This window comes from Nycticebus coucang, chromosome 11, assembly GCF_027406575.1.
Source record: "Nycticebus coucang isolate mNycCou1 chromosome 11, mNycCou1.pri, whole genome shotgun sequence".
Classification (NCBI taxonomy): Eukaryota; Metazoa; Chordata; class Mammalia; order Primates; family Lorisidae; genus Nycticebus; species Nycticebus coucang.
The window spans coordinates 24,410,732-24,434,712 of NC_069790.1; the positions used below are offsets into that span (position 1 = coordinate 24,410,732).

At 41.8% G+C, this 23,981-nt stretch overlaps 1 protein-coding gene across 5 annotated transcripts in view; it reads left to right on the forward strand.

Moving 5' to 3' along the window:
* Positions 1-2,430: 2,430 nt before the first annotated feature.
* KBTBD2 (kelch repeat and BTB domain containing 2) overlaps positions 2,431-23,981 on the forward strand; it is a 34,286-nt gene continuing 12,735 nt past the window's right edge. The window contains exons 1-3 of one of the 5 annotated variants that reach the window (XM_053553567.1): positions 2,431-2,932; positions 4,095-4,136; positions 21,708-22,213. In XM_053553567.1, coding sequence (XP_053409542.1) covers positions 22,044-22,213 — 170 coding nt within the window. In that variant the 5' untranslated portion in view covers positions 2,431-2,932; positions 4,095-4,136; positions 21,708-22,043. Of the gene's footprint in view, positions 2,933-4,094; positions 4,137-10,621; positions 10,749-18,652; positions 18,742-21,707; positions 22,214-23,981 lie in introns of those variants that run through there. The other 4 variants (XM_053553568.1, XM_053553569.1, XM_053553570.1 and 1 more) reach the window with 4 other exon arrangements.

Here is a 23,981-nt window from a genome sequence, read left to right on the forward strand (position 1 = left end):
AGGGCGTTGGCCCCATATAACCGAGGGTGGCAGGTTCAAACCTGGTCTCTGCCCAACTGCAACAAAAAAATAGCCGGGTCTTGCGGCGGGGACCTGTAGTTCCAGCTTCTTGGGAGGCTGAGGCAAGAGAATCACTTAAGCCCAGGAACTGGAGGTTGCTGTGAGTTGTGTGACACCACAGCATTCTATTGAGGGTGATAAAATGAGACTGTCTCTACAAAAAAAAAAAAAAGAAGAGAAAAATTGGGAGCGAAGGTAACATCAATTTTGCAAATTCCTTGGGAAAGTAGAAGAATATTTGATACTATCTTGTCTCTGTTCTGCACCTGGGAAGGTAAACTTGGAATTTACTGTGAGTGTAGGATTGAACAGACTTTAGTTTTAGGAGCTACAATTGTTCCACAGACCTAAAATTATAATCTGGTTGTCTTACTTATGGGAGGCCAGCAAGGAATTTCTTTCATGACCTATGGGGGGGCCAGTCTTCACAAGTGCCTGAGGCCTTCACCTTCCCTTCTGCATAAGGAGTTGAGGGCGGGGGTCCTGACATTTTTTTCTTTTACATATTATTGTCTAATCATCTTGAGCAGAAAACTCAGTTATCCTTGACTTATTTTCCCTCATCCTCGAGGGAATCAAGTTTTATTTATCATAGTTGGCTGGTTTTACACCTCTCTTTGCTTCACCATTCTCTCTGACATCAGTTAGGTTGGACTTTTTTTTTTTTTTTTTGTAGAGACAGAGTGTCACTGTACCGCCCTCAGGTAGAGTGCCGTGGCGGCACACGGCTCACAGCAACCTCTTAACTCTTGGGCTTACGCGATTCTCTTGCCTCAGCCTCCCGAGCAGTAGGTTGGACTTTCTTTTCATCTCCTGTCTGGACTGTATTAGCAACCTCCTAACTAGTACCCCTGCTTAGAGCCCAATATCTACCATGCTTAACAAAATTATTTTTCTAAAATCTTATCAAGATACTCTTCTGCTTAAAAATCTTAAATGGTACAACTACAAGAGGGACTCTACATAACAAATGCAAATACTGTAACCTAGTTGTTTGCACCCTCACATTAACCTAAAATTAAAAAAAAAAAATCTTAAATGGCTTTTTGTTGCCTACAGGAGGAAAATACAAACTCCTTACTTATTGTTTGTTGTTGCTATGTTCTTATTTAGACTTACTACCTTCCAGTATCCAGTCTGGCACAAAGTAGGTACTCCAGTATTTGTTAAATAATTAGAATCTTTTCTATGACTTGGTTTGATATCAAACGGTTTAGACATTTAATCAAACTAAGCACAGTGATAGCATGCATGGGACCCTAATAAAGATTTGTTGAATGAACAGTCTCTAAATTCTACAGTAAAACAAATCCTTTATCAGTGGTTTCAGGTAACATACATCTTGGTGCATAGTTGATCTAGCCCACCCTACAGGAAGAGGCTTTCCCTCGAGTAACGTACTATATGGCCTCTCAGTTTATAATTAGTCATTCAACTTCTCCAGATTGGGTTTGTGCCAAGAGTGTAAGTTAGAAAGGTAGGTGGAGTCTGTGTGGGCATTTCTGACAATTTTTCGATCCATGAATAACTCCTAGCAAATGAGAGCAAATTTACAACCTGCTTGCTACCAAGCTGTGCCAAGTTAATCAAACCAGTGCGGGCCATAGAATTTAGCCGCTGCTACCAGACACTTTGCTTTGTGAAGCAAAGCTGAAGGCGCTCTTTTGGATTTGCAAGGGGGGAGGGGGTGGCCGCCGCATTGCAGCACCAGACTGAAGGCGTCACTCACAAGTCGAGGATACCTCGGCACCCAGACGTTTTGTTTCTTCCTTTCTCCCTTCCCTCCCGAAGTGCGGGCCCTTTCGGATCCTGCTTTGAGTTTTTTCTTGGGCATGGTGAAACTTAAAAACATGTCCTGGAAACTGGAGGGCGTGTTTTGGAGAAAAGGGACTGAGGGGGCAAACTCCACTCAGCGATCCGCCCAACGTCTCCCCAATTTTCTCCTTCCCCTGGTCTGGAATTGCTTAGTCCTACTTGCTCCCTGCTCCTTGACCCAGCTTACAAATATCTCCAAATTTCAGGGAAATTTTCAAGGGGCTGAAAAAACTCCGACCGCATAACACTTGGTGTTTTGCAGTCTACATTTCCTAGCCACGAATTTCCAGGCTTCCCCAAAGCCCAAAGCCTCTGGGCGCGGGCACCTGGGGCGACCTCGGCTCGGCTCACGCGCCCTTGGCGCGCTCTCCCCTGACCTTTCCCGGGAACCCCCTCAATTACGTTCCAGTCCCTCGCGCCGCCCCCGCCCTTCCTGCTCTTTCCGTTTCCTTTTTCGCGCCTGCGCGGCCCCAATTGTTATGGCTTTCCGGTGGGATCCAGCAAAGGAAAAGGGCGGGGGGAGCTAGAGTGAGGGGGGGACGGTCTCGGATACCCGGCAAACTGCAAAACTGCAGCTTGTGCGGACAGGCGCGCTCCACGGAGGGAAGGAAAGCTCCGCGAAAGAGGCGCGCCCGCGGGCTGGCCAACGGTCCGCTGCCCGCGCGCTCCCGGGCCGCGGGAGGAGACGCGCGCGCGCGCGGCGGGCGCGGGGCGGGAGCCGCGAGCCGGGCGTCTCTCGGCCCCGGGTTGACGAGGCGGCGCCGGCGAGCGGCGCGGCTCCCAGGGGAGGAGTCTGGCGGTGGTCGGGCCCTGAGGAGCGTGCGGCGGCGCCCGCAGAGAACGCTGCTTTCCGCGCTAGACGGACCGATCGAGGGAGGGTGCGAGGGGAAACCGGAAGGAAGAGGAAGTGGCGGCGCCAGCCTTCCTCTGCCGGAGGCGAGACCCCTACCCTGGCAGCGGCGGGAGGGCCACGCCCCCGCCGCAGCGCCTTAGGGGCCCTGTGTGTTTGGGGCCGCCGACTGGACCGTATCCTAGCCCTCGAGACCGAGGGACGCGGGTGAGCAGGCGTCGCCAGCGCTGGGCGGGCGGGGGAGCGTGCGGCGACCCGTGGAGGGTTAGGGAGGCACGGGCTGCGGCGGGAGGGGGCCCGGTCCTTTGTGGCTCGCTGGCGGGGGGCAGCGGCGGCGGCCGCGGCATCTTTCAAACCGGAGACGCTTCCGCGGGCGGGGGAGGGGCGCGGGCGGCCGGCGCCGCCCTCCGCACCCGAGGCAGCCCCAATGCGGCGCGGCTGCTGGCGGGTGCGCGGGGAAGGGGCGGCCCGGCCGCCGTCGCGGGGGCGTTTCCGGCCCCGGCGCAGGGGACCGCCGGCGGCTGCGGGTCTCCGGGACCGCGCTCTGGCCTTGCCGAAATAAAGCTGTTTACTCAGCAGCTCGGGACGCGGTGGGCCCTAGGAGGACGACCCCCTCCTTACATGCCGCTTTTTTTCCGCGCGGTACATGGGAAGTAACAGAGAAAGGTCTAGGTTTACGGAGGTCCTGTTGCGGTCTATTAACGATTTTAAAAAGAAAGCAGAACCTGCCCTTTGAAACGGAAAATTGTGTACGTGTTTACTTTGTGAAATCGTTAACGTAATTTGAAATCGACCACCTCCGCTCTACGAATGAAAAAACTGGAATAGAAGAATATACTCGTTGGAGTGGGCCAGTTATTTTGAGTCAACGTCTTTTCCCCCCTCTGGTTTAGCCATCTAAGTTTTTTTTGTTTTTAATGCTTAGAAAAGAATATCTATTCCTCAAGCTGCAGACCCTTAGGATTGTCTGCTCCCACGATGGCCCTTTCAAGTGAAATTATGAAAAGAATTAAAGATACAAAATTAACTTTAAAAGGGTATGTTTGTGTTAGCTCTTTTTCTTATGTCAATTAGCCTTATAAAAATATAGGGGACAGGACTGGTCACGTGTTGTTTATACATGAATCTGTACGTCTGGCTTACTGAGCATTCGCGGTTCAGAAGCTCCTTATCGACATCGCGCACTGACTAAAATTGTATTTTGTTGCGTAGAGGCAACTAACATTTTTTTTTCCTTTTACGTTCCCTCTGGAGTGTGAATTTTTGCCAAATTCGGGTAGTATGGGCTTCAAATCTCTTGTAATTGTGAATGACTTCAGTTAACCTTTGATAGGATTTTTTTCCCTGACATTTTTTTTTTTTTTCTCAGAAGGACTTTTTTCTGACCTAAAGTAAATTGAAAAGCAAGCCGGTGAGTTGTTTTCCAATCTCAGTGATGTGGAATTTTGTTATTCTTTCCATCTGGCTGATAATGTCAAGCTTACTTCTTCCCTTTGATCTTTTGTTGGTCTAGTGCTTTTTGAAGCCCTTTTAGATCAGGGCAAGAGGTTGTGGTCTGTCAATAACTCTGGGGTACTATGGCATTTCTGTTGAGCGTGCTGGGTAGTCCACACGTTTCTACATAGTGCTGTTTTTTCTATACAGTTTTGTGGGAAGAGTTTATAAGTGCCATAACTCTTTCCTACTTTTTGTTCCCGTAAGAAGCAGTACCATAAAATATGTTAACTTATTCTCAGGGCATGTTAAAGGGATGGGAGGAAATAGAGGTGTCTTAGTTCTTATGTCCATGCCTATCCATAAATTTTCTTCTTGTTGGTGGAAAGGAGAAAGTACTTCATAATATCTAAACATTGAATGTGTTTAAGGCGGAAAGTAAATTCTTGTAAATTTGAATGCAGTCTTAAAAGCCAGGAGCTACCTTGGTTCCCCCCAGATATTTTACACATTTGTTTAGAAAAGGGTTGGGTTTCCTCCTTGCCCACATTCCTGACAAATAGGGCCAGGAAGAAAGATGGGTCCTGCTATCTTAAAATACATGAATGGGAATTTCACCAGCCTGGGCAAGAGTGAGACCCTGTAGAGAAGAATTAGCTGGGCACTGTGGTGGGTACCTGTATGTAGTCCCAGCTACTCAGGAGGCGGGTGGATCACTTGAACCCAGGAGGTTGACGTTGCTGTGAGCTAGGCTGGGCAAGAGAGAGACTCTTGTCTCAAAAAAAAGGAAGTTTCAAAGTTCTTCATTATGTCTCAGTCTTAAACTTCTCAGTTTTGTAGAGTTTGACTGCACCAAGTGATAAATAATAACTTAGAAATGACAGGTTGATTTCAAGTAATTCTTTTAGGTGTATAGTGATTATTCTTGGTTCTCTTGCCAGGAATTTGCAGTACCTAGATTTTTTGTGGAAAGAAAGGATTATTGTAGGAGATTTGGAGACAATGTAGTAATTTAATGAGAGAATCTTCTTTTACTCCCATGCCTCTAGCAAGTAGTGACTTGCAGTAGCTTCCATGGTTAAGCAGGGGCTTCTAAGACATTTAGTTTACATTCATTTTACTTCTTTTATTTATTTATTTTTTAGAGACAGAGTCCTTCAGTAGAGTGCTGTGGCATCACAGCAACCTCCAACTCCTGGGCTTAGGCAATTCTCTTGCCTCAGCCTCCCAAGTAGCTGGGACTACAGGCACCCACCACAATGCCCGGCTATTTTTTGTTGCAGTTTGGCCTGTGCCGGTGCCTTACCCACTGAGCCACAGGTGCTGCCCTACATTCATTTTATTTTTTTTAAGGTCAATATCATTGTTAATTGGCTATGCTCTTCATGACCTCATGTAGGAGCATTTGAATATCTGTGAATGCCTTCTACAATTGTGATCGAAGAAATCATTGACTTAGTGGAAAACAAAGCCCCAGTGAAAAAGTTTGAGTCAATTTTGCATTAGTCTATCTTTTTTTTTTTTTTTTTTTGTAGAGACAGAGTTTCACTTTATGGCCCTTTGTAGAGTGCCATGGCATCACACAGCTCACAGCAACCTCCAACTCCTGGGCTTAAGCTATTCTTCTTGCCTCAGCCTCGCGAGTAGCTGGGACTACAGGCACCCGCCACAATGCCCGGCTATTTTTTGGTTTGCAGTTCAGCCGGGGCTGGGTTTGAACCCGCCACCCTCGGTATATGGGGCTGGCGCCTTACCGACTGAGCCACAGTCGCCACCCGCATTAGTCTGTCTTTCCCCAGCTTTATTAATAAGTCACTGTGCAGAGCTAAAAGGAAAAAGAAAAGTGATGTCCAAAATGAAAGGACATACTATACTGGTAATTATTCCAGCACAGATAGTGTTGTCTTTATGTTCTTATTTAACTTTTTAAAAGATAACTTATTAATTATAATGTAGTACAGAAGCTTATACTTGTGACCTGAATTTACTTGGGGTGCTAAGCTTTTTTTTTTTTTTGTAGAGACAGTCTCACTTTACTGCTTTCAGTAAAGTGCCGTGGCATCACACGGCTCACAGCAACCTCCAGCTCTTGGGCTTATGTGATTCTCTTGCCTCAGCCTCCCAAGTAGCTGGGACTGCAGGCACCCGCCACAACGCCCGGCTATTTTTTTGTTGCAGTTTGGCCGGGGCTGGGTTTGAACCCACCACCCTTGGCATATGGGGCCGGCGCCCTACTCACTGAGCCACAGGTGCTGCCCGGGGTGCTAAGCTTTTATTAACCTGATGGAACCATGTAGTCTTTCCAGTATTGCTGGAAAGAGAAAACATGGGAGTAGGTCTAAGCTCTGAATTTGATTGGAGTAATGGAAACTATGCTGAAATTTGTAAACCTCAATACGGTGATCAAAGGACAAGGTGTTTGTTGTTTTTTAATTGATGTTTTTCACAACTCCAGAAAATTCTGTTTGTGTAGCAGTTGACAATCTAAAGACCAAATATACTTTTCCAAACATTCTCAGTTGTCAAGGTTGTTCTGTAACTTGAAAGCAAACTGTTTCTGGCACCAATCTGTTGTCCATCCTAAGGAGAAACGTATCTCATTGAAGTGAAGAACGGCTTGTTTTATGACTGGTGCGTTCCTGGGGTTCTCATATAGTTTCTTTGCATTGACATCAGCCTTCTGGAGATTAGTCTTTGGTGAGCTAGTTTGTTTCATGGTCTGTACCATGTATATATTGACTAGTCTTGAAAAAAAATAGAAAATTTAGAAATATTCTGTGTAAAACATGTATTGAGACATCAAATTGTATCCCATAAATGTGTACAATTAGAGTGTCAGGAAAAAAGAAAAAGTATTCTGTATTTTAGAACACTTTGAATTCACATTTCAAGTAAATGTGAAATATTTCTAAAAAATTCCCTAAAAACTTTGAATTTCTCGTATCTCAAATATCATTTAGCCAGGTTCAAAGAGAGAATCGTATTTGGAGTGCTAAAACTGAATAATTGGAGTTTCTGTAGCGGGTATACATGTTTAAGAATTAGCAAAGTGCGGGCGGTGCCTGTGGCTCAATCAGTAGGGCGCCGGCCCCATATACCGAGGGTGACGGGTTCAAACCCAGCCCCGGCCAAACTGCAACCAAAAAATAGCCGGGCGTTGTGGCGGGTGCCTGTAGTCCCAGCTACTCGGGAGGCTGAGGCAAGAGAATTGCTTAGGCCCAGGAGTTGGAGGTTGCTGTGAGCTGTGTGAGGTCACGGCACTCTACCGAAGGCCATAAAGTGAGACTCTGTCTCTACAAAAAAAAAAAAAAAAAAGAATTAGCAAAGTGCTACAAAAGCTTCACCAAATAATTTCAAATATTTACATAGTAGGGCTATGTGTCAGGCACTATTCCAAGTATGAAATTTAATCTTTGAATAACTCATTGAGGAGAGTTCTATTTTTACCCCTATTTTATAGATGAGCAAACTAAGGTACAGAGAGTAAATAACTTAGAAAACTTCACACAGCTAGTGAACCATAGAACTGGGCTTAAATCAGGTAGTTTGGATTCGTACTCTTAATTTTTTTAATTAGTCCATGTCTAGAATTTTTTTAATTAGTCCATGTCTAGTCCATGTCTAGAATGCCTTGGATCTTTTCCAGTGAAAGATGTGTGGGGGGGTAGGGGTGTTTGAGATGGACTCTCCCTCATAGCTCACAGCAACCTCAACTCTTGGTATAAGGGATCATCTTGCTTCTTGGCCTCTCTAGTAGCTGGGACTGCAGGCATGCAGCACTGTGCCTGGTTAATTTTTCTATTTTTAGTAGAGACGGGTCTCACTCTTGCTCATGCTGGTGTTGAACTCCTGAGCTCAAGTGATCCTGCCTCAGCCTCCCAGAGTGCTAGGAATACAGGCCTGAGCTGCTTGCTGTGCCTTTCTGTCCTGACACTATAGCACTGGAAGATGCACATTTAAGTAATATACAACTTGAAAGTGCTTCCTGGGAATGAATGATTTAGTTCCATTGCTCTTCCTAGAGGGAGACCAGTCACTCTTTCATCCCTACTATGTTTTTTATTTTATTTATTTTTTTTGAGACAGAGTCTCACGATATTGCCCTAGGTAGAGTGCTGTGGTGTCACAGCTCACAGCAACCTCAAACTCTTGGGCTTAAGTGATTCTCTTGCCTCAGCCTCCTAAGTAGTTGGTACTACAGGTGCCCACCACAACACCTGGCTATTTTTTTTGTTGTAGTTGTCATTGTTGTTTAGCTGGCCCCAACTGGATTTGAACCCCCCAGCCTGGGTGTCTGTGGCCGGCGCAATAACCACTGTGCTACAGGCGCCAAGCCTATGTATTTTATTTTTGATTGGCGAATAATAATTGAATGTATTTGTGGGGTACAGTGTGATGTTTTGATATACATATATATTGTGGAATAAATTAAGCTAATTGAACATATCCATCTCCTCGTTTAGCATTTTTTTTGTTTTTTTTTTTTTGAGAGTCTCAAGCTGTCACCCTGGGTAGATTGCCAGGTGTCACAGCAACCTCAAACTCTTAGGCTTAAAGGATTCTCTTGCCTTAGTCTCCCAAGTAGCAAGACTACAGGCGCCCGCCACAATGCTAGGCTATTTTTTTTGTTGCAGTTATTGTCATTGTTTAGCTGGCCCGGGCTGGATTCGAATCTGCCAGCCTCCGTGTATGTGGCGCGTGCCCTACCCAGTGAGCTATGGGCGCTGCCACTTAGCATGTTTTTTTTTTTTTAGACAGAGCCTTAAGCTGTCACCCTGGGTAGAGTGCTGTGGCATCACAGCTCACAGCAACCTCCAACTACTGGGCTCAAGTGATTCTCCTGCCTCCACCTCCCAAGTAGCTGGGATTACAGGCACCTGCCACCGTGCCCAGCTACTTTTTGGGTTGCAGTTGTCATTGTTGTTTGGTGGGCCTGGGCTGGATTCGAACCCGCCAGCTAAGGTGTATGTGGCTGGCACCTTAGCTGCTTGAGCCACAGGCGAGGAGGCTAGCTTTTTTTTTTTTTTTTTGTAGTGAAAACATTTAAAATCTCCTAGCAATTTTGAACTTAATAATAAATTATTAACTGTGGTCACCAGGCAAGGTAATAGATAGTGAAACTTACTCTTCCTAACGAAAAGTTAGTTCCTACTTTATAATTTCTTTATAGGCTTCATTCTAAGCCTCTTCCCCATCTTTTTATCCTCCTTTAATTTTCATCTACAGCTTAGTTTATTGTTGATTGGTCTGATTTTCACATTTAGCAGTTATTTAATCCTTTCTTCTTTCTGTGATCCTCTAGTGTAGGGGTTTGCAACCTGTGGCCCATGGGCTTCATGCTGATTTTGTGAGGATTTTTTTGCTTATGGAAAGTATGTATGGACCTTTTATTTTGCTCATCAGCTGCTGTTAGGGTTTGTATATTTAATGTGTGGACCAAGTTAATGCTTATTCCAATATATGACAGAGAAAAAAGGTTGGACATCCTTTCTAGTCTATATCTTGACTGGTTAACATGAAGAAAGTTTGCTTCTACTTGTGTTTCTGTAGCTCTTCTGTGGTAGAGTACTATACATGACATACCTATACAAGTTAAAACTAGATTTCACAGTGAAAGTAGACATCTATCTGGCTTTGCACTCCTCCCCCCACCCCAAAACCTGGAAACACTGTCATCAGCCTGTGAAATCTTTAAAATATTTGGAATTCTTTTTAAAAATTTAAACATTTAATATCTTTCTTTAATCTTGGATCTTTATCTTTTAATATTCATATTTTGGACTTTCTGTTATGTCTTTAGGAGTATTACATTAGTGTTTACTTTGCAAATTTCCTTTAAAGATACGCTTTCAGGCATATTTTGCCTCTTCCAGCCTGAGAAGTTCAACTTCTTTTTTAAATATATTGTTACTTTAATTATTGTCATTATTATTTTTTAATTATTTGTTTTTCTTAAGAGACAGGATCTCACTGTGTTGCCTCATAGCTTACTGCAACTTCAAACTCCTTCTCTCAGGAGATCCTCCTGCATCAGCCTCCCAAGTAGCTGGGAACTATAGGGATGGCCCACTGTTCCCGGCTTTTTTGTTCTTTTGGTAGAGATGAGGGTCTCACTCTATTGCCCAGACAGATCTTAAAGTCCTAGGATGGCTCATGTGATCCTCCTGCCTCTACCTCCCAGAGGGCTGGGATTATAGCCATGAGCCACTATGCCCAGCCTATACTTCTATTTTGTAGGGAAATGAAGTGAGGAATTCAGACAACCAACTTAAACTTGTGGAATAGACAGACACACTGTTGTCCTTCTATATCCATGGGAGATTGGTTCCAGGACTTTCTGTGGATAACAAAATTACAGAATGCTCAAGTTCTTGATATAAAATGCCATAGTATTTTTATCTAGCCTATGCACATACTCCCATATACTTTAAGTCATCTCTAGATTACTTATAATACCTAAAACTACATATATGGTACATAGTTGTTTTACTGTATTGTTTAGGGAATAAGAAAAAATATTTATATGTTCAGTACAGACACAACCATCTTTTCCCACTGTGGATACAGAAGGCCGACTGTAGCTTGAAAGGTGGGTTTTTCTACATACATAATTTGATGGTTATACTGAAAAATCAGGGTAGTTCTACAAAAATTTTGTTTTGTAATGATTATTTAAAGGAAGAAAATCTATTGAAATACTTATAGGAAATGTTTCAGATTTTTAAGTAGAATCGTTTGTTACTATTGATTACAAATTTAATCCTGACAATCATTTAATAATGGGATGTTTGTTTTGAAACTTAGTATGATAGAATTCACTGAGTAGAACCTTGGAGACTTGAACATCCTAGAGAAAATGTGTTAAAAGCAGAATTTTTGTTCATTTTTTTCTCTCAATCTTAGTTCATAAGTTTTTTTTACCTTTACAGGAAGTCCTTCAATTTAAAAATAAGTAGAGCTTTGTCCAAACCCTGATAATTTGCAGAAAGTCAGTGGGTAGACAGTAAAGGATCTCATCCTGTGTAACCTTTTAATATTGGTAAGGAAGGAAAAACTCCTCATTGAAGAGCTATTTAAACTTTCTGGATTTTTTTTTTTTTTTTATTAAATCATAGCTGTGTACATTGATATGATCATGGGGCATCATTCACTAGCTTCACAGACCGTTTACCAAGTTTCACATGTACCCTTGTAAGATGCACCGCTGGTGTAACTTTCTGGATTTTAATAACATATACAGTGGTTACCTTTTACCAATGTCTATTATCAAAAGTTTGGAAATGAGAGATCAAGACAAATTTCTGGCTCGGTGCCTGTGGCTCAAGCGGCTAAGGTGCCAGCCACATACACCTGAGCTGGCGGGTTTGAATCCAGCCTAGGTCCGCCAAACAACAATGACGGCTGCAACCAAAAAAATAGCCGGGCATTGTGGCAGGCGCCTGTAATCCCAGCTACTTGAGAGGTGGAGGCCAGAGAATCACTTGAGCCCAGTAGTTGGAGGTTGCTGTGAGCCATGATGGCACGGCACTCTACCCAGAGTGACAGCTTGGAGGCTCTGTCTCAAAAAAGAAAAAAAAGACAGCTAGATTTCAGGAAATTGTATTGCAAGTAAAATGAACAAAGGCAGTTGGTGCTCAATTCCAGTGCTAACATTTGTTTATGCATAGGAAAAAATTAAAAAACTTATATTCTATATTATATTTATGTATCAGCATTTAAATAAATATTTTATAAATACTTTGTAAAACTTTGTAATGACTATTTTATAAATAAAGGTACATTTAGCTATGTACCATAGCTATTTCCCATTTTCCCTGTGTACCAGTATGTATGGCCACCTTTGGGACACCCTGTAGAGTACTTTCCCTATTAATCATGATGCACCTAATACCAGGAATTGTGACATGTAACATGGATTTCTTGGTTATTCTACTAAATCCATATGTCCACCGTCTTTATACACATACTGTCTTGCACATGTCTTCTGTTTTTCCAAATGTATGTAGATATTTTTGTGGTTGATAAAAATAGAAACCAAGTGTTTCTGAATCTATAATAGCTTTTGCTCATTAAGGAATTTTTTCAACAGATTATTTTGGGAAGGAATTTTTTTTATTTATTTTTTTATTTTTTATTTTTATTGTTAAATCATAGCTGTGTACATTTTTTTTTTTTTTTTTGAGACAGAGTCTCAAGCTGTTGCCCTGGGTAGAGTGCTGTGGCATCACAGCTCACAGCAACCTCAAACTCCTAGGCTCAAGTGATTCTCCTGCCTCCGCCTCCCGACTAGCTGGGAACACAGGCGCCTGCCACAATACCCGGCTATTTTTTGGTTGCAGCCGTCATTGTTGTTTGGCTGAGCTCAGAGGATCCACCTGCCTCAGCCTCCCAGAGTGCTAGGATTATGGATGTGAGCCACTGTGCCCAGCAGAGTACTCATACTAGATTAAGAAAATGTTTCAGAAGTTCACTGAACTAGCAGGAATTAAGGAAGGTAAGAAATACTAGAATATTGTGTGATTAGGTAAGAAATACTAGAATATTGGTTGAGAAAAGTGGGATATATGCAGGTTAGATTAAGGATTATATTTAATTGAACTTTCAAGAATTTAAGGTTTATGCTTCTTGTTTTTGTGATAAAGGGAAAACATTCTTCTGTTGAAAACTGGAGCTATGTATTTTATTCCTTGACTTTTTGTTTTTGTTTTTAAGACAGGTTCTTGCTCTGTTGCCTAGGCTAGAAGGAATGCAGTGGTGTAGTAGTATTAATCATATCACACAGCAACCTCAAACTCCTGGGCTTAAGCAATCTTCCTGCCTCAGCCTCCTGATTAGCTGAGACTACAGGCACACGTCACTTGTGTGACTACTTTCTCTATTTTTTTGTAGAGATGAGGGTCTCACTCTTGTTCAGGCTAGTGTCAAACTCCTGGCTTCAAGCAGTCCTTGCACTGGGAACTCCAGGTCTGACCTAGTCTAGGATTACAGGTTTGACTCATCATTCCCAGCCATTGACTCTTAGTATTTCATCAAGAAGCAGTCTTAGGGAGGATGGGTGAAGTGAGGGTGATTGGTGGGATTACACCTATGGTGCATCTTACAAGGGTACATGTGAAATTTAGTAAATGTAGAATATAAATGTCTTTTTTTTTTTTTTTTTTTTTGGCTGGGGCTGGGTTTGAACCTGCCACCTCCAGCATATGGGACTGGCGCCCTACTCCTTGAGCCACAGGCGCCGCCCGAATATAAATGTCTTAACACAATAACTAAGAAAATGCCAGGAAGGCTATGTTAACCAGTGTGATGAAAATATGGTAAATGGTCTATGAAACCAGTGTATGGTGCCCCATGATTGCATTAATGTACACAGCTATGATTTAATAATAAAATAAATAAAAATAAAATATTCTACTTTTTAAATGTTTTGTGAATAAAATATATGAGGATGTATATGACATAATTTATAAATATGTAGTGGTAAAAAAAAGAAGCAGTCTTTTTTTTTTTTTTTTTTTTTTTGTAGAGACAGAGTCTCACTTTATCACCCTTGGTAGAGTGCCGTGGCGTCACACAGCTCACAGCAACCTCCAACTCCTAGGCTTAGGCAATTCTCTTGCCTCAGCCTCCCAAGTAGCTGGGATTACAGGCGCCCGCCACAACGCCCGGCTATTTAAAAAGAAGCAGTCTTAACTAGAGATGTGTACATGTGGCCTGTATAGCCTGTTTTTGGAAATAAAGTTGTATTTGAAATAGCCGTACCCATTTGTTTATATACTGTCTTTGGCTATTTTCAGGCTGCAACAACAGAGTTAAATCTTTGGGACAGCACCCTTATGGCTCCTAAAGCCTAAACTATTTTGCCTATGTGATGAGAAGGGAGAATAAGTGGAACTTTTGAGAGTTTAATTTTATTTTTTAGACAATTTCACTCTGTCACCCTAAGTAGAGGGCTGTGGCGTCACAGCTCACAGCAACCTCAAACTCTTGAGCTCAAGCAATTCTCTTGCCTCACCCTCCTAAGTACTAAGTAGCTGGGACTACAGGTGCCTGCCACAACACTGGCTATTTTTGGTTGCAGTTGTTATTGTGTAGCAGGCCCGGGCCAGGCTCAAACCCACCACGCTCAGTGTATGTGGCCAGCACCCTTACTGAGCTACGGGTGCTGAGCCAATTTTTTTTTTTTTTTTTTTTTTTTTTTTGTAGAGACAGAGTTTCACTTTATTGCCCTTGGTAGAGTGCCGTGGTGTCACACAGCTCACAGCAACCTCCAACTCCTGGGCTTAGGCGATTCTCCTGCCTCAGCCTCCCAAGTAGCTGGGACTACAGGTGCCTGCCACAACGCCCGGCTATTTTTTGGTTGCAGTTTGGCCGGGGCTGGGTTTGAACCCGCCACCCTCGGCATATGGGGCTGGCGCCCTACTCACTGAGCCACAGGTGCCACCTTTTTTTTGAGACAATCTCACTATGTTGCCCTTGGTTGAGTGCTATTATGTCACAGCTCACGGCAACCTCAAACTTTTTTTTTTTTTTTTGTAGAGACAGAGTCTCACTTTACTGCCCTCGGTAGAGTGCCGTGGCGTCACACGGCTCACAGCAACCTCCAGCTCTTGGGCTTATGTGATTCTCTTGCCTCAGCCTCCCGAGCAGCTGGGACTACAGGCGCCCACCACAACGCCCGGCTATTTTTTTGTTGTTGCAGTTCGGCCGGGGCTGGGTTTGAACCCACCACCCTCGGTATATGGGGCCAGCGCCCTACTCACTGAGCCACAGGCGCCACCCGCAACCTCAAACTCTTGAGCTTAAGCAATTCTCTTGACTCAGCCTCCCAAGTAGCTGGGACTGTAGGCACCTGCCACTGTCACAGCTCACGGCAACCTCAAACTCTTGAGCTTAAGCGATTCTCTTGACTCAGCTTCCCAAGTAGCTGGGACTATAGGCACCTGCCACAATGTGCAGGTATTCTTTCTGTTGTAGTTGTCATTGTTGTTTAGCAGGCCTGGGCTGGGTTGGAACGTGCCAGGCCCTGTGTATGCGGCTGGCACTCTACCCACTGAATTACGGGTACCTAGTCTGGGAGTTTTTTTTTTGTTTTTTTTTTTTTTCTGTTTTTGGCCGGGGCTGGGTTTGAACTCACCACCTCCGGCATATGGGGCCAATGCCGTACTCCTTGAGCCACAGGTGCTACCCTGGGAGTTTAATTTTTTAAATGAGGTAATCATTGCATACATTAATAAAATCCAGAAGGTTTAAATTTTCAGTGAGTTTTTCCTTTCTCACCAGTGAACAAATGTTAGTAGTGGGGCTGAACGCCAATTGCCTTTGTTTATTTTGCCATGATAAAGAGTAAAATTTCTGGGCGGCGCCTGTGGCTCAGTCGGTAAGGCACCGGCCCCATATACCGAGGGTGGCAGGTTCTAAACCTGGCCCCGGCCAAACCGCAATCAAAAAATAGCCGGGCGTTGTGGCGGGCGCCTGTAGTCCCAGCTACTTGGGAGGCTGAGGCAAGAGAATCGCTTAAGCCCAGGAGTTGGAGGTTGCTGTGAGCTGTGTGAGGCCACGGCACTCTACTGAGGGCCATAAAGTGAGACTCTGTCTCTACAAAAATAAAAAAGTAAAATTTCTTGCATTCATGTCCCTAACAAAAGTTTGGAAATGAGGTATCAAGAAAGCTAGATTTCAAAGAAAAATGTTTCTTATACCCAGCTTGCTTCACTTATTTGCCTTTCTCCTTTGGCTTTTGAGTTTGTCTAGAATGAATGGATTTTTTTTTTTTTTTTTGGCAGTCTTAAAACTTTGTCACCTTCAGTAGATTCCTGTGGCATCGTAGCTCACAGCAACCTCAAACTCTTGGGCTCAGCCTCCTGGGTAGCTGGGATTACAGGCGCCTGCCACAATGCCTGGCTATTGTTAGAGATGGGGTCTTGCTGTGCCTCAGGCTGGTCTCAAACTCCTGAGTTCAAGCAAGCAATCCACCCGCCTCAGCCTCCCAGAATGCTAGGATTAAAAGCATGAACCACCCTGTCCCCAGCCTTAGAATGATTGGTTTTAAAAACACCCATTCTTTTTTTTTTCTTTGGAGACAGAGTTTCACTTTGTCACCCTCGGTAGAGTACCGTTGCATCATAGCTCACAGCAACCTCCAACTCCTGGGCTTAGGCAATTCTCTTGCCTCAGCCTCCCAAGTAGCTGGGACTACAAGCGCCTGCCACAATGCCTGGCTATTTTTTTTTTTTTTTATAGAGACAGAGTCTCACTTTATGGCCCTCGGTAGAGTGCCGTGGCCTCACACAGCTCACAGCAACCTCCAACTCCTGGGCTTAAGTGATTCTCTTGCCTCAGCCTCCCGAGTAGCTGGGACTACAGGCGCCTGCCACAACGCCCGGCTATTTTTTTTGGTTGCAGTTTGGCCGGGGCTGGGTTTGAACCCGCCACCCTCGGTATATGGGGCCAGCGCCCTACCTACTGAGCCACAGGCACCGCCCCCGAAAACACCATTCTTTCTAAATGACAACTATAGTTTGGCTGTAGTCTATAGTTAGACTAAATGCACTTCGTGTTTTAGCCTGAAACAGTTGACATCTTGGTTGACATCCTTTAATCTGGGTACTTAAAGTGCAGTGATTGGCACTTGAATAAATACAAACGTGTTGCATTAAATTTAAGTAGCCATTAACTTACAACAAAATCAAGTAGTTTCCTTGATTCCTGAGAGTTAGTCTGAGGGTGCTAGGGTCTTCAGATAACAGGAGATGTGACTCTTGGAAATTAATTTTAGATAGAGAATGATACACAAACTGTGCAATTTTTGAAAAGAAAATTGGCAAATTTTGTAAAATCACTTTATAATTAAGTAATATAATACAGACTTTGTGAAATATTCCAGGGTATTTAGGATGTTGATAGCAAGTTTTATTTTTAGGAAGGAAGGAATCTTATAGAAAATGTTCATGTTATGGGTTTTTAAAGATTTTTGGTTAATCATCCTAAACTTTGCAAATTTTCATGTTTTTAGTTAATACATTTTGAAATCACTGTTCCCAGAGAGATGAGGTACTTAATATTTTAAAGAATGATTTTTGTCTGCCTGTTTTTAACATAATTTTTATTGAGGCTTTCTCTCCTGGAAGGAAATGTACCTCGGGTTACGAAAGAAGGTGGGAAATAGAAAAATCTAATAAAGCAGTGTTAATGAGTTAGCTTACTGTGTTTTCTAAAAGCAGACGTGAGGCTTGGCACCTGTCGCACAGTGGTTATGGCACCAGCCACATACACTGAGGCTGGCAGGTTTGAACTGGCCCAGGCCAGCTAAACAACAATGTCAACTGCAACAAAATAATAGCCGGGCATTGCGGCGGGCGCCTGTAGTCCCAGCTACTTGGGAAGTTGAGGCATGAGAATTGCTTAAGCCCAAAAGTTTGAGGTTGCTGTGAGCTGTGATGCCAGAGCATTCTACTGAGGGCAACATGGTGAGACTCTCAAAAAAATAAAAAAGTGAAAGGTGTGAGTTGTTCGGATACTGTTTTATGCATGTTATTAAAAAAATCAAATCTAGCAAAACCCAGTCATAAATTAAATAGGGTGCAAAAAAAAAATCACTTCAGAAATCAAGTCATAACATTATAAAAGTAATTAAATGGGGCAGTGCCTGTGGCTCAGTGAGTAGGGCAACAGCCCCATATACTGAGGGTGGTGTGTTTGAGCCTGGCCAAACTGCAACAAAAAATATCCGGGCCTTGCGGCAGGAGCCTGTAGTCCTAGCTACTCAGGAGGCTGAGGCAAGAGAATCACCTAAGCCCAAGAGCTGGAGGTTGCTGTGAGCTGTGAGGCCACGGCACTCTGCCGAGGGCGACAAAGTGAAACACTGTCTCAAAAAAGAGTAATTAAATGACCAGAGTGAGCCTATACAGTTCCCCTGTAAGAGATTCTGGGGTCTAGCAGTATGATATAAATCCATCTTGGCCCTGGCCACCATTTGCTGTCACCTGGTTTAAACATGGTTGGGGACAGCTTTGAGTCCTGCAGCCAGGATTAGGACTGTTCAGTTTATTAATGCATGTATTTCTCCAAGATATATTTCTAGAATTGTTATGTTTGGAGGCGTTAGGCATTTGCAGTGCCAAATATTATGACTTTTATAATTCTCTTACCTGCAATTCTGAAATTAAAAAAGTTCTGAAATATCAAATTAAGAAAAATTCTTTGGGGCGGCGCCTGTGGCTCAAGCAGTAGGGCGCCGGTCCCATATGCCGGAGGTGGCAGGTTCAAACCCTGCCCCGGCCAAAAAAAAAAAAGAAAAATTCTTTGCTAACAAAATCTGACCTGAAGTAACCTGAGGTTTTATGTAGTCTTTATTTTTCACACTATTCATATTTCTCTCAGCAAAGATAATATGTTTGATGATCAAGTGTGCCCCAGACTCCTTGAGAGGGTTTGTTAATATATATTACATATGCCACATTATCTCTGCAAAATCTGAGAAATTCTAAATTCCAGAACATACCTTGTCTCAACAATTTTGGAGTCAGACGCGCTACCGTTGCGCTACGAGGCCTGTCTCAACAATTTTGAATAAAGGATTATGGGTATGTATGAACTTATGCTCCTGTATAAGAATATTTTCCCACACCCTCACTAACTTGCTGCATTATGTAGAAATAGCCAGTGATTTTAGGATTACCAGTCGTAAAGATTGTAGTAGTAGAACTTAGATAGTATAACATGCAGGTTCTGGAACAGCAAAATCATTACCTTAAATGACTCAGCGTCTCACTTTGCCTTTGCACCTGTTTTAGTTCCGTCTACCATTAACTTGGCTGGAAACTTGACAGTCTGTATCAAGTTTGCAGTTCATGTGATAGTATAGTTTGGCAAGAGGTTTATGTGATTGTGACATAATGGGTGATATTTTGTGAGGAACAATCTTAGTAATTCTAATAATGGTCATATTTGTAGGTTTCTTTTTTTTTTTAACTTCTGACTTTATATTTGTATGTCATCATTATTAATGAAAATCTTAGTTTAATACCATTAACATACTAATTGTTTTATGCTTAAATATACATGAAATAGCTTTTAAATTACTAACAATGAAAGACATTGATGCTTGTGATTCAGCTTATTTGGTAATTAAATGGGAATAACGTTTCTGAATCTATTATATAGTTTTGACAAAATTGTCCATTTCATCTAGATTTTCAGATTTATTTACATAGTTATACAAAGTATTTTCTTTCTTACAATCAAAAACAAAGTTCTCCCTTTTATATTTACCTTTGTAGCTCTTTTTTTTTCTTTTTATTAAATCATAGCTGTGTACATTAATATGATCGTGGGATATTTATAGGTTTCATATCAAAATCACTTGACTTTCTGGTTATGGGCCTAAAAGGTCATCTAATAAGAAAAGATGTAGTTTTTGTAGTTTAACTTATTAGTAGCATACAGTGTGGGTTTTTCCTTTTTCCTGATTCGTAATTTCTTTGCCATATATTATAAATACTGACTTCCAAATAGCATTTTATTCAGCTTGAATTTTTTTTTATGAATGGTATGTACTATGACTAAAACCTAGGGTGTTTTTTCCTTGAGTGGTTAGCTAGTGATTTCAACATGATTTGTTGTGAATAGCTAGTCTTCCTAATTTGAAGTGATAGGTTTATCTTTATCATATCTAATTTCTTATGTGTACTTGAGTTTATGGTAGCTTTGTAATGCATTTTAATATTTGGTAAGAATCTTGAGGGAAAATTTGCCCTTCTTCCCTCTCAAGTATCTTGGCAATTTTTGTGCATTCTTCCAAATAAGTCTCCTGCAAATACAATGTGGATTGCATTTGTATTAAACTTACATGTTAATTTGGGGGACTTTTTTTTTGAGGCAAAGTTTTGCTTTGTCGCCCTTGGTAGAGTGCTGTGGCCTCACAGCACCCTCCAGCTCTTGAGCTTAGGCGATTCTCTTGCCTCAGCCTCTCCAGTAGCTGGGACTACAGGTGCCCACCACAATGCCCAACCGTTTTTTTGTTGCAATTTGGCTGGGGCAGGGTTTGAACTGTTACCCTCGGTATATGAGGCTGGTGCCCTACTCACTGAGCCACAGGTACCGCCCTTGGAGAACATTTATATTTGTATAATATGGAGTTTTCTGTGTAAGAATACATACCATTTAATTATGTTTTATGTTTTTTTCAGTGAAATTAATATGCTCTTATTCACAAAAATACCTAGGAAGAGACCACTCTACAAAGAAATAAATTACATATGCCTCTCCTACAGGATTGAATTGCAAATTTAAAAATATATAGCTTTTACTTTGGAAGTAAACAGTTGGAATTTATTTACCATATAGTTTAAATCACTTAAATTAAATATGAAGGCTTTGTGAATATATTTAAAATATCTCCAGAGAAAGAGAATCTTCATGAAAGAGAAAAATTGTTTTGTTTTAGGATTTTTTTAAAATTATGGTCAATTGTTGCTACTAAATAAATAACTAGGAGATCTGGGTTTGGTATTTTTGAAAGAAAATAAAAATATATTCTTAGGCTGGGCGCAGTGACTAATGTTTGTAATTCTAGCACTTTGGGAGGCCAGGATGAGAGGATCACTTGAGCCCAGGAGTTTGATACCAGCCTGGGCAATAGTGAGGCCCTTTCTACAAAAAATTAAAAAATAGCTGACATGGTGGTGCATGCCTGTGGTCCCAGCTACTCAGGAAGCTGAGGTAGGAGGATTGCTTGAGGTGTTTGAAGCTGTAGTGAGCTGTGACGATGCCCCTACATTCTAACCCAGTCACCAGTGTGATACCCTGTTTCAAAAAACATTATATATATACATGCATACATATATATAAAATTATACAGAGGGTGCCAAAAACATGTACACATTTTAAGAAAGGGAAAGGCTGGGCGGCGCCTGTGGCTCAGTCGGTAAGGTGCTGGCCCCATATACCGAGGGTGGTGGGTTCAAACCCGGCCCCGGCAGAACTGCAATCGAAAAAATAGCTGGGCGTTGTGGTGGGCGCCTGTAGTCCCAGCTACTCGGGAGGCTGAGGCAAGAGAATCGCTTAAGCCCAGGAGTTGGAGGTTGCTGTGAGCCGTGTGACGACTCTGTCTCTACCAAAAAAAAAAAAAAAAGGGGAAAGGCTATTAAATTTGTAATACTCAAGTAATGTTTGACTTATGCAATAGATATACACTGTAACAAACATTGGTATATACTATTACAATTTTAATACAGCTTTTTCCCTTCTTAAAATGTGTATACATTTTTTGGGCACCCTCTGGAAGTTTATTTATGTGTTCCTTATTTTCTGGGATGTTTACATTTTGTATAGGAGGCAAAAAGTTAACTACAAGTGGTTTTTTTTTTTAGTCTTTTATTTTAAGTCTAGTAGACTTTTAAAATGCTCATTTTTTCGTGGTTAATTTCTATGGTAATGTCTAAAGTTGAACGTCAAATAAATGTGATTTATATTTAAGTCAGCCATTTTAACATTGTATTCTGAAAATGTTCTGGTCTAGATATTCCAATTGAACTTTTTCTCTTTTTAGTTACTCCACAGGATCCACTGAACATAAGATGTTGCCACAAAATGTACCTCGTGTATTTTTCTCTTTTACTCAAGAGCTGCACAATTGCAGATTTGAAGAGAATGTCTGCAGACTGTGTTGAAAAACTCTGAAGAACCTAATTAACACAGGATGACCTAGGAGTGATTCTAAGCCCAGAACAAGATATTATTCCTTAACGGCTGTGGTCAGTCTTAGTTCTGAATGCTGCAGATAACAGCAAGTAGAGTTTCTGTATTTCTGAAATATTTAGTTGACCTTCCATCACTAAGACGGACTTTTCTAATCTGTTCCGGGAGATATTAATGGAATATAGTCATGTCCACTCAAGACGAGAGGCAGATCAATACTGAATATGCTGTGTCCTTGCTGGAACAGTTGAAACTGTTTTATGAACAGCAGTTGTTTACTGACATAGTGTTAATTGTTGAGGGCACTGAATTCCCATGTCATAAGATGGTTCTTGCAACATGTAGCTCTTATTTCAGGTAAGTACTCTAATCTTCATTAGTTTGTAATTACAAATGCAGAATGTTTAGCTTATTTTAATAGCAGTTCTTTAAACATTAATTTAAATTTTTAAAAAAATTATCTGTTAATGTTTTGCTTAAGTTTTCTATTCAGATAATGTAATACTTGCATGTGTAAGGTACAGATGAAAGAAGTTTTCTAAAGGTTTGAAAATTGTTGAAATCAACTCAGGGAAAGTTTTAATGTGAGAATGCAGAAGATTCAAAATACCCTTGATTTTCATTGAAAAAGAAAAATAAGGTAATTACTTTTTGAGACTTCACAAAGTACTACATGAAGGAAATAGTGATCCTCGTACATAAACTGAAGAGTTAGAATAAGCTCAGTATTTATTTTTAGAGGATAACAGGTGCTATTACTCCTTGTTAAGACTTTTACTTCCTTTGCAAAAATGTGGTTTTTATCATTTTTTACTATTATCATTTGTGTTATTATTTAGCCTTATCAGACTCCTTGCCAGATTTAAATATTTAATAATTAATAACATTGTTGGTGTTCTCTACACTTCAGAACTTAGCAGTTGCTTTAGTTATTTATAAAGCTTAACTTTACATGTTTATTGTCTTTTGCATATTTTTAAGTTTCATGAAAAGAATAGACGCTAAGGCATAGAAATTGCTTTATTTGTTTTCTACTCTTAGGTTGTTTTTTACTTAATTTTTCAAAGGGACAGGGTAAATAAAGATGAATTCTTTTTAATGTACTGTGGACAGTATATTCCAATATTTTCAGCCTTATAAGTAAAGGTTGACAGTAAATTAGTTTTTGCTGCTCTTTTGACTTAATCTGACCTTTAGAGTTGGCTTACTTTACATGAAGATATACAGAAACTTCACATTGCTCAATCTAACACATCCCAAATGCCTTTTGCCTTTGCTGGGCCTACAATTTTTGTTTCAGGTTAAGCTGTAGATATTTTCTGCAATTTCAGACACTGATTTTCTTGTCTGTTAGAAAGCTTAGGGCGGCGCCTGTGGCTCAGTGAGTAGGGCGCCAGCCCCATATGCCGAGGGTGGCGGGTTCAAACCCAGCCCCGGCCAAACTGCAACCAAAAAAAAAAAATAGCCGGGCATTGTGGCGGGCGCCTGTAGTCCCAGCTGCTTGGGAGGCTGAGGCAAGAGAATCGCGTAAGCCCAGGAGTTAGAGGTTGCTGTGAGCCGTGTGACGCCACGGCACTCTACCTGAGGGCGGTACAGTGAGACTCTGTCTCTACAAAAAAAAAAAAAGAAAGCTTAGCGTGTTTGCAGACCCTGGTTGTAGAACCTAGTTGATCATCAAAATCCTCTTGGAGAATAAATAGAGATTCTTAGATTTCAAAACCCAGATATTGATTCATTGAGTCTGGGCTACGAAATCAGAATTGATACATCTAAAAGCTTCCTAAATGATTGTGATGTCTGATGGTTTTTTTTTCCAGATCCATTGTCTTAGTAGATGATATAAGACAATCAAGGTTACAGGTTCAGTAAATACCTGGATTCATTAGCTCTTCTCTCCCCCTCTTTTTGTTTTCTTCAGAGAAATAAATGGTGTCTCACTATGTTGCCCAGGCTGGCCTCAAACTCCTGGGGCAAAATGATCCTACCATCTCAGCCTCTTGAGTGGTCGGGAACTATAGGGTCATGCTACTGCTGTCAGCTTACCTCTCCCTTTTTTTTTTTTTTTTTTTTACTATTAATTATAAATTGATTATCCATTTTTAGAAAGCTTTATATCTTTTTTGTT